We start from the raw sequence: 12,001 nt of genomic DNA, 5'->3' as shown, positions 1-12,001 counted from the left end.
GTTATTAGGTCTACTTTCCAACCTTGAAAGAATTTGGAACATTAGCCAACATTTGAAACCATTTTATGAAATAAGAATATGGATGGGGAAATGCGACGGTTTTGAAGTAGCCTAATAGAACGGAAATACGTCTTGTATTTACCGTGGTTCCTACTGTGTCACTGAATCAAATGGCATTAACCCCCATGAGCTACTAAACTAAAACGTTAATATTTCGCAAAATGACTGATAATGGTACAGGTCAAGTGAACTAGCAATAGTTACTAAATGGAATCTGTTCCTACTCGCCGGGACACACAGTGGGACGCTCGGCGCAACCTCTCTCTCATAGGTGGCTAAACCAACCTCGTTGCATCGTGTCAATTTGTTGCTCTATGCCAATACAAAATAAGATACGCCAAACCTTCATTTGCCAGATGAAAACGTGATAAATCTGCCAATCATTGTACTATACTGTTACGGAGGAACAGCAAGCACCGGTACATACCGGTAGCATCTGAACTGGAACGCGTTTTAAGGCATTGCGACTACACTATTAATTCATTATTGGTTACATATCGGCACGTTCTATTTGGAAATGATGCAATTTGTATTATTGCTACGGGTGACTACATGCTAGTGTGTTGCCGCAAAGTATGTTTTAAGTTTGTTTTCTTTTGTTTGTGATTTGTCGATACGTAACCTTTATCAGAAAACCGTGGCTTCTGCAATACACTTGTTAGTATCGACATTGAGCTTGCATTGAAAAGCCCGTCACACAGTGTCTGGAAACAAGGAGAATTTAGGGAAAAAAATTGAAAAATCTGTATTTAACACGACTGGATTATTGCTTTTGCTCCAATTGCAACGTGGTTTTCTTTGAGCAACACCCAGGAAACATAATCTGCCTCATAAAACAAGAACAAACAACATAGAAGACACTAAAAAAGATCTGTCGCATGAGAGCGTAATGTGGTTTGCTCGTAACTGGGGCACCGAGTCCACGAACCATGCTACACATAGACCGTAAAGCGAATATCAACATTTTTTCCATCATAATGCTGTTTTTAAACTTTTTACTGATCACAATGATAATTGGTGTAAATGGGTAAGTTTTCAGTCTTGTCATTGTATCGAGATTTTCTTATATCTAGGCCCTTCAGAGAGATGTTGATTATATTTGAGTTACTTTATCATTAGGCTATTATCCGGTTATTACTATTGTAGTCGTTTTATACTAGGCCTATTATCTATTAATAACTAGGTTTAAGCAATAGATTGATCTGCATGAATCTAATAATAATGCTGAGCAACATCGTTAAGAATAGGCCTAGTTATAAACGAAGAGTAATACAATAATTCGCATATAGTAGTAGTAAATATCGGTATAGGATTATAATAATTAGTGTTTATAATGGTGCTATTGCTGATGGTAACACATTTTCATACTAGGGTAAGTCGTATCAACCAATGTTTCAATTAGTGTACCCGATATGAGAACCAAGGTTGGTCCATGCTCAAGTTCAATCGGGTTGAATTGAATATCACAGTAATAATGTTGGAAACATGTCCAAACTTACCATGTACTTCCAATGTCATTATTCAGAAAGCTGATGGGCTAAATGAACAAAGGATCACCATGTTTTGGTAATTTAGATCTGTTGAATCAAGGTAAAGGATTATTGTTTAAGGTGAATGAACGTTGTACTTCTTAGATTGATAAAGGCAGCGGTTTTTTTTTTTTTGTTTTGTTAATTCAAAGAAGGGCTGGGAATGATATGCGATCAAGAGGTAGTGGGACATATACGCCATCAAAAAAAAGTCAGACGATTTGTCGGAGCTACCCAGCCCTCACCAAAAAACAAATGATGCTATGTAGACGGCATCCTGACATTGCTGCAGAGGCTATCAAAGGCATTCAGAAAGGTATATCAGCATGTCAGAACCAGATGCGGAACAGGCGCTGGAATTGTTCAGAACTTCAAACCAAGAATGGAAACCCTTACACACACCCAATCATGAGACGAGGTGAGTTCAAATCGATAAGTTAGATCGTCACGAATAGTATCGGTGGTATATTGGTCTATGTCTACAAAAAGATATCTGTCGGAGACACAATACATTAAGTTGCTTATTTTATTTTACATAAACAATAATCGGTATAATGTACTTATACAACATTATTTCTTCAGCATATAATGGCCATTTATTTTTTGAGAAAGTATAATCTCTACGAATTAAGTGTACAAATTATTATAATAATAGTTATATTATTATTATTATTAATTCTATTATTACTATTAATAAATTTGTTATTACAATAGCCATCTATTTGTTGAGAAAGTATAATCTCTGAATTAAGTGTACAAATTTATATTACAATAATAATAGTTATATTATTATTATTAATAATCAATTATTACTATTAATAAATTAACTTATAAACTATTACTATATAATATTACTGTGGCTTACATACACATGAATAATTATCAAAGACTATTTTACACTCACGTAGGATAATCACTAAACCAGTTTTTCGATGATATAATACACTTTATTCAAACATATTAAAACATTAGTCTTAATATAGATATTGTGTAAATTTTCTTCATATTTTAATTGCCTAGGCCTCCGATAAAGATAACGTATGTAAGATTTTTCTAATTTAGAAAAATTCAGACTTTAATATAATTAAGCCTATAGTAAATAGGCAAAAAAGAAAAATGAACTTAGCATTATTTTTGACGACTTGGAGGTGTCGGGTATCGATGAAAAATATTTTGTATTTTTACTATTTACTTAGATGCACGGTAAGGTATTATGACATTATCTAAGTTTCATGTCAATTGATTCATTGAAGTTTTTCTAATTAAATTTGTAACAAAAACCCAATGTAGAATGTTGAAATAACATTAAATTAGATACCGGTATTTAATAAGTTTAAGCCTATTGAAAATCGCTTGGTACAACGATAACTGTACGGTACCTGATTTTGTTAAATATTACAAAATTTGTCAGTCATTGCCCGATAAGGATCGAGAAAACTATTCCCCAATGTCGATTTGAAAATTGATAATATACTTTTAGAGATGTTGGATGTGCTTTGCATATTCCATAGGGCCAAATAAATTTGTATATTTGACATAACCACCTTCAATACATGAATTTAGATAGAAAAATAATATATTGTCTTAAATGACAAGAATAAGATTGACGTCATAATAACCATAAGTATACAAATTTGATCTTAAACTCATTTTGTGACATAATTTTGTTACTATTCATGAATTAAGAATAGGTCTATAATAGATGAAGTCGCGTCCAAAAATCCTCTCGACTTTTTTTTTAAAACTCTGAGTTATTAATGGTACCGTAGATTGTTACAAATAACGGGTGTGAATAATTTTTTATATTAAATACCGTAATTCTTAAAACTCAAATTATGTGATTGGAAGGTCTACTTGATTCACTATTCATAAGCAAACTCATCAAATCAGGTTTTTGAAAGTGCCATTAAACACCCATCACATTGTGATATGAGATTCATTACAGATTGTCGTTCCCATGTATAAAACAAGTTTTGTTTTAGAATTGGCTGAAACGGTCGTACTAGATCACCTCAGTGGTAATTTGTCTTCTGATCCGTAAAGAATTTGTAAATCCAACTGTCCTCATTAAACGTTGTATCAAGGGAGACATCGTTTTCAGAGTCCGCCAAGGCTGTATCACTTCATTCAAATTCTCTAATTCAATAAATGCTTGTTTTTTGTTTGCTAATTTTTGAATGCATGCAATAAAAATTGATAAATTGGATGATCTTGCATTGAATTTAACAATAAAGTTTTATGCATTTTCATCACATCTACTTAAAAGTTCCCCCTTCGAGAGAAGTTTATTAAGCTACAGTATCTTTATTGTAGTTTTGGGCTAAAGCTCGTTTAGCTTTTTAAATTTATCTTTTAAAATTTCCCATGAATCGGAGATGTTGTCACAAGTCTATGAATCAAGAGGTGAGTGACAAGAATTAGAAAAAGAGCTATCGATCCCGTCCTGCTTTCTGCAATGCATTTTAAATACGATACTTCCTCTGACTTAATCCTTCACTTCTTTGTCAGTAATCTATCCGAGTTTTAAATACTCCCATAATATACAGTCATGTAGTAGGATTCGGTTACATCTTTATTGGTTTTAAAGTAAAGACCTCTTTTCACTTATTCAAATCCGAAACGCATAATAGGGCGGATGAAGAGTTCCATTCTACTTTACATTTCCTTTCGATTAGTTTGCACTTAGCACATTTCACTCGTTCTACTGTTCTGTAATTTCAAAATTGATAGAAGTCTGAAACAATATACGTTCATATAATATACGTTCATATAATTACAATGTAGTGCTCACATATTTTTACAAAACAAAAACGACGTTCTCATGTTAAAAGCGTGATGTTACTCTGAAGTAGTATTTATACGGTAGTAGTAGAAGAAAAAGGAGTAGCATAGCCCTGACTAATTACCGGTACGCTTTCATTTTTTATACATCCAATTCCAGACCCCTCTAATTCTGACACCCTTCTAATCCGACACCATTTTTAAAGTACCAACTAACACCCTTCAATCTTATTAGGATAAAGTTAACCTTCTAATTAGAGACAGAACCATGAGATCGCCCCACATTTTCAGGTCCCAAATTTGATCTCAAATTTAAGGGTGAACTCTACATAGGCCTACATTAACTAAAAGTGTTTTGCTCCCTGATTTTACTTAGGCCTACTTATAAATCTTACTTAATAAACCAGGTCTATTCCGCAAGCTTTGGGGTTATGCAACATTCAAGATTCAAAAGAACTTTATTGCAAATTTAAGGAAAATTTGAAATGTACAGAAAAAATCAATGTAATAATAATAAAAATGTTTAAAATATTTAAAATACTCGAGTTAAATTAGTCAAAATAAGAAAACAGGACACATTACAACATCAAAAATACAAAAGAGAAATGTACAAAACTAGCACAATCAAAAAGGGCATAAATAAGAAAGACATATAAATGAGCAATTATACTTAACGCTTTCATAATTCATAATAATTCATAATTTTATTTCTCTCAAAACTCAAAAGTAAAGAGTCTGGTTGACAAAATGGGAACATGTCATGGTGACCAGCATGCATACATTTTTGCACCGCACCTGTTGAGTTTCGTTCGTCTCGTTAACTTCAATTGTTGTTAATGTTCTCTCAAAATATATACAGTCCATGGATTTAAAGTTGACTGAAGTTGCATTATTTGTTTACTGTGTTTCAATGAAATTGAAAATGAATTATTACGATATTATTATTATTACTATTATTATTATTATTATTATTATTATTATTATTATTATTATTATTATTACTATTACTATCACTATTACTATTATTATTATTATTATTATTGTTGTTGTTGTTGTTGTTATTATCATTGTTATTATTATTATTATTTTGGACTGAAATGAATTGGATCGATCCAGATTAAAAGTTATTTACTGAAGTTGCGTTGTTTGTTCATTGTGTTTAAGTTTAGAGTACGCAATAATAATAAATGAATATAAATATGAATTTCTATCGGAATTAATTGAATTGATGATTTCACCCCCACCCCCAGTATCCACCAATACTTTTCTAGAAATGTACCTCCGTTAAGATTTTAGTTTTGTTTATAGTAAAAGAGTATTTAAGTGTGTCTTGCTTTCATTCCCTTCTGGGAACTTTTTCTAGCCTACATTTTTTATACATGGCATTAGGAAACACAGCTGTATGACTGGAAGATCGTGTAAAAGCTGATCTGTAATTGTGTTTATCAAAATGAAACAGAAGTCTGACATCATTATTAAAGCCGGCGAAAACTGCGAGTATATATTCGTGAGTATCAGCAACTACGGATTAGTGGTTAGAATTAGATTACCTGTAATTCGGCATTAGTAGTTCCCTCAAATCGATTTCATCTGCGATGAGTAAGAATTTGTCAATAGAAAGTTGTTTAGTGAATTCGGCTGGACAAACTTTCGACTACTACGTCAGATTTTAAAAGTGTGAAGGTCTTAATTACCGCCAACTGACGCTCGAACACGGAAAAAGGATTAAATGTGAAGAAAGTTTTGTGATTCTTGCTACAGGAAAAGTTTCTTCTTTTCGGGTAACAGCTGAATATGAAAGTAATTAGACCAAACAACCATGATTCAACACACAATACAAATACCGAGTATGTTGTTCATTTACAGCTGTTTGTTCTGTAATTTAAATAAATTTAGAATTCTAGCGTACGCTGTCTTCGTCTTCATGATGATATTAAAAAAATCACATCCTGTAAAACGGAAAGATGTTCTATATATTATTCATATTTTCGACATTATTTATGGCGTAACAATCAGTATTCTGCACATGAATTAGGCGTACATAGACATGGGCCTAAATTAATGTCTACAATTAATAAATATTTTTAATAGACTACTACAACAATAATATTTACCACCATGAAAATGTTATCTAAATTTCTAAATTGCACTTTAATGCCCCCTGATGTGTAGTCCTACCCTAGACCATTTAAACTATCAATGACGTCATCGAATTAATTTTATGACAAACCTTATAAAGAGGATAAAAATCGCACGTTAAACAGAAGTAGTTTCCTGCATTGCAACAATAGTGATCTTGATGATTATGATATTAGTTATGTGGAAAAGGTTGGAAATATTGGTAATCCTTGGTGGATATTGTGTATTACGCCTATCTGGCTGAGTAGCTGTTCGATTATATATTCTACGAGTCATGAAAGAAGGAGCATAAATCAAACAATTACATAGGCCTATACAAATTTGTTAGAAATAACTTGTCATGCTGTAGGCAGACAGGCTTACTTCGCATAACCAAAGAAAAAAGAACAATACGGTCATCAGAGGACCAATAGATCGAAATTACATTCCAGTTTAACAATAACATAACCAATGCCTTTAATATATGTTGAGATGAATCTAAAAATAACACGACATTAAAGAACTCAACAAAAAATATTGTTGACAGGTAACGAAAATATAGAATATAGACAGAAAAGATGTGTATAAGAGACAGATATTATATATACCATTATTATATATACCATCATATACCATTGAGCACTCTGCTGATAATATTTGCAACACGTTCAACCGTTTTTATATATCATATACATATATATTTATTATATATATTATATATATATTATACATACTATACATATTATATATGTATACTATATATATAACAGATTTTTGTGATATGGCCTTATTTGTGTGTAATTTGACATATATGGGCACATCGCATCAATTTGGTTTTTTTTTTTAATAATAAGAGAAAACACTACATAATTATAAGTACAGAACAAAAACTAAATTAGAAAACCAGCAGAGTATACAATATTTGAACACCGAAGAGAGGACCAGATACCGGTAACGTGGAAATAATGGATATGTCGGAGATCCATGTTAGAGAATTCAGATAAACAAATATCTATAATTAACATTAATAATTAAGCAATTATTTTAAATAACTGCAGAAAGCGAAGATTACAATTAGTACAAGATCAATACATAATCGTATGTTTTCAATCACCTTAACAATGAATGACTGTAAATTTAATGTTAAAATTCCTATAAAATAGGTCGTTATTTTGATAATCTTGATAATTATGATTCATTTGCATGTAATGACAATGATTATTTTAATAGAAAGGACAATTAAATCTGGGCATATCACACGATTTCAATGATATAAATTGAAAAATAAAAAACAATACGGCCACAATGGCAGCGATGGCAATCAACAGACATAATATCATAATTGGTGTAACGAATTAATCTTATAGGTATGATGAAAAATAAATATGCGACATTTGGTCTCGGAAATAGCACAAGACATTTCTAGCTGATTGTGGGTTTAATACACATAAAAGGGATATGCTATTAATATTTGAAATACCACCATACCGATGACTTACAGAAGGATAGCTATTGAAAACAATCATTTAAATTCACATTTACAAATTTTCCAGTTTTGCGAATTGCTCTGTTTCACTACAACGACCTTCCAAGACATTTGAGAATTCAATTGTTTGAACAAAGTCAACTCTCTTCCATGACATATCAAACATAATGCTTTAAGAATGTTAAATCCCCTTCCACAAGACATATATATCCTCTTTGAATCCTTCAAAGCTTGCGATACGGTGAGTAACCGCTGCCTACCTGTGGAGATCGGAATCTATTCCTCTGTGGCCGCTACTAGGCCGTGTGGGTTCAGTAACTATGGTTCGCGTTAATAAAACCACACAGTCGGAAATCATTCGAACACTTTGAAAGTAATCTGATTGGACTGTGGTTGAAATCATTTATAAAGGTGGTCTTTCGGAAAGAAATTTTCACACTGGCGCCTTTATTGTGTATTTGTAACCCTATTTGAATTCAATAAAACACAACTTATACAACCAAAGAGATGATTAGGCTACAACCCAACACTTTTTTTTTATAAGAATTTAAAAAAAATATTTTGCCTTTGTTACATTATTTTATTTCCGTATTTTTATTCTCTTCTGGCAAAGTATAGTGGAATGATTTTTTATTTTCCTTTTATCTTGTAACTGGTCTGTTAATGTTTCATGTTGTTTTACAATCCCTTTTGTAAAAACCAAAAATAAGAACATAAAGCCTGAAATCGGCAAAAATTAAGAACACTGAACCTGGGCAAAATTGTACTAGTTCTTATATAATTAAAAAAAAAAGGTGTATTTGTAACAAGTTTAATAAAAATAATTGCGAAAACTTTATTCTAAGTATTTTTTCTCAAGTAGGCCTCTACAATGCTGAAACATGATGTCTGGATTTTAAGAAAGACTCCCATTTTATTCATTAAGAGTGCTTTTAAAGACGAAAAATTAGTATCTTTCTTCTGATTTCCTTAGAACAATTTTTCGTTCAAATTGCTAAATATTACGGTATAAACAAACAGTTACTTCCATTGAAAAGTAACAGATAGAGAAAGACACATGTACAGAAAGTTGATTACAGACTATCGTACTTGACCGTTGTTAACGTCTCCACATGATCGAGAGGATTTGTAGAGATAGACAGAAATAAAGGCCTATTCCAGAAATTCGTTAACATTGTTGTACTTGATGAAAATGTAATGGAAATAGATTTACATTCATCATCATATGTTTGATGTACCACATGTGCTGCCGTTTCTCATTTATTTATATTATTTATGACACGTTACTGATGTCCAAAGACAACATTCAAGGTATACCTTATTGATCTTAGTGATAATTTCATAAAATGTATTTACCCAGTAAAATGAACAGTATCAGATCTCATCACTTCTGTAAAGTGCCTCACATATCTACGTAAATTGAATATGATTTGACCTAATATCATGCTAAAAATGTCCATGTTAATAACACCTGGTGACAATTTTAATATGTACTTTTTCATATGTCAAAACCCTATGTGGGATGCATGTCAGCTGCTACTGATATCCCGTAATACGCTAAACGGACTGCTTGTGGAACACCTCTGTAAAATTTCAGCTTCGCCAAAGCCTAAAGTAATCTGTCGCATACAATATATCAAAGAAAATTTGGCAATATCCGAAGCAGTAGGACATGTCATGTGTTTGTAAGTACGTCCTAAGGTGTTCAGATAACTAATATTGCTTGTATTTCTGTTTTCTCTAACAGGCTATAGCAGCATACGTGGAAAAGAAATGCAAGTGCCATGGAATGTCAGGAAGTTGCCAGTTAAAAACATGCTGGATGCAAAGTCCAGACTTCGGTGAGGTGGCCAAGAGATTGTACAATAAATACCAATCATCCATCAAAGTCAGAGCCGGAAATAAAAATGGCGGGAATTTAGAAAGATCACCAGCTTCGAGGAAGCGTCGTATTCCTCCACAGTCAGAAGTTGTATATCTTGAACAATCCCCGCATTTTTGTGAACCAGATGCCATGATTGGTTCGGCTGGAACTCAAGGTAGATTATGTAACAAAACAGATTCTAGCGGTATGAACAGTTGTAATGTAATGTGTTGTGGACGAGGATACAATGAAAAACTAGAACGCAGAACTCACCCCTGTAACTGTACATTTATGTGGTGCTGTGATGTGAAATGTCAAAACTGTGAAACAGAGACATTAATCGCTACCTGTAAGTAAACAATATCACATATTCGGACTAAGTGGAGTTGGGCTAAGAATACATGAGGCCACAGGCAAACATTATAGTCACCAAATGTACTGGATGGTAGCCTTCAATGTACTTATTGTTCGACACCTGTGTAATCTGTCCATTTTTGTTATTTTTAACTGAAATGTATTTTAAAGAGAACTCTATAGAAAAAAAAATCTAGGTCCAACTTGACCACTAAACCCACTCTGTGTTAATGTTGATTGTCAAATTGTTTAACCCTTTAGTGTAGACCTATACAAAAATGTAAAATAAAATAAATGAGTTAGAATCAGGTAGCTAATGTAGAATGAACTGACAGTATATATAGTCTAAAAAACTGTAGACCTAAGCATATCGCGTCTCCACCAACCTCCATCTGACTTACTGAAAGCTCAGTTTATAAAGTTGGATATATAGTATAGATGGAAGCATTGTGGTACACCGACCTTACTCTAATGACGTACAGGCCTACCAATTCTGAAAATCAAATTTATCCTTGCTCCGATTTTCTGTTTGTCATACCGGCACATCTTTAAAAGTTAGGCATAATTAAGCATTATTAAACTAGGAATGAATGTACTCGCATTTAGACCAAATGAATACTGAATATAGGCCTTACGTTTAAAATATATTTATTATTTATTTACAGATTGTTCAATTTTATTACAAATGTTTATTTTACGTCCGATGTGTATAATATTATGCAATGTATTTTTGTTGATCAAACTAAACTAGAGCTATATGTAAGTTAGAGAATGTTGCAATAACACGCAGCAGTCTTCAATATAAAATTTGTAATCCACCTTACACAGTATGTATTATATTTATTTTCATCTTTCCTGTAAAGTGTACAAATGTATAGTGTGTCAGAGTATTTATAGTAGTACATACTACAATTTAAGCATAGAAAACGCATTTTAGATTAGACTTTATGAAAAGTGCTGCATGTCAAACACTTTATTGCCTCTTCGATTTTTTTTAAATAAATATATAATATAATTAATTATAAGGTGTTTATAATTATATTATATTATTATTGTTTTAAATGAAACATACTTTCAACAAAAATAAGTGATACATTGTCACATAGTTAAAAGCCTAAGTTATATATAATAAAGTATAATTATTAATTGAGTTATGATAATAAAAAGTGTCGAAACCTCCGAACAATTTACTACATTATTTTGCTTTGTAAAACGAATGGAGCATTTTTCATATAGGCCTAATTATAAAAAAAATCAAAATACGATACAAATATTGGCAATTGTTTGAATAATAAATGATAATATTAATGATAAGAAGAAATAATAAAAGACCAATTAAATTTGTTATTACGTACCAGATTGTAATTCTATGCAGAAAATATATACAAATGTTTTAATCTATGTATAATTAGGTAAAAGGAGTAATACTGAAATATTTGTCCAGGCTAACATATCTCGAAGTTGTTAGTCTCATTACCTTGATATTTTGGCGTCAGATTTTAAAATAATTTTTTTATATAATCTTATGCTCTTTTCGAATAAAATATTTTGTAAAAAACTGATTTGTATATTTTGATTTGGGCTACGGTAATATTTTACGTCGACAAGTAGGGCAATGTCTATGGGATTTCTTTCGTGAACGTTCTCCCCCCCCCCACCTCCCTTTTTGTATGATGTAGGTTTATATACATTTGACACGCTGATCGAATAAAGTGGGGGGCGGGGGGCGAATATGGACTGAATTGAAACCCACGGCGAAATCCCCGACCTGCTAAATTCAGTAGGAATATCGACTTGGTGGCATAATTG

General features: G+C 32.0%; 1 protein-coding gene across 1 annotated transcript; it reads left to right on the top strand.

The window, feature by feature from the left end:
* The first annotated feature begins 307 nt into the window (after positions 1–307).
* Positions 308–11,754, top strand: LOC117112522 (protein Wnt-10a-like). The gene is made up of 4 exons (XM_033255604.1): positions 308–1,087; positions 1,742–2,007; positions 8,205–8,215; positions 9,722–11,754. Exons 1-4 carry the CDS (start codon positions 990–992, stop codon positions 10,193–10,195), a joined length of 849 nt encoding a protein of 282 aa, XP_033111495.1. The 5' UTR covers positions 308–989; the 3' UTR covers positions 10,196–11,754.
* The last annotated feature ends 247 nt before the right edge of the window (positions 11,755–12,001 follow it).

This window comes from Anneissia japonica, unplaced genomic scaffold (assembly GCF_011630105.1).
Source record: "Anneissia japonica isolate Jap-2015-1 unplaced genomic scaffold, ASM1163010v1 scaffold2991_len510020_cov192, whole genome shotgun sequence".
NCBI lineage: Eukaryota > Metazoa > Echinodermata > Crinoidea > Comatulida > Comatulidae > Anneissia > Anneissia japonica.
Note: the sequence above shows the minus strand (reverse complement) of the source record. Positions and strands in the feature narration are given on the sequence as shown.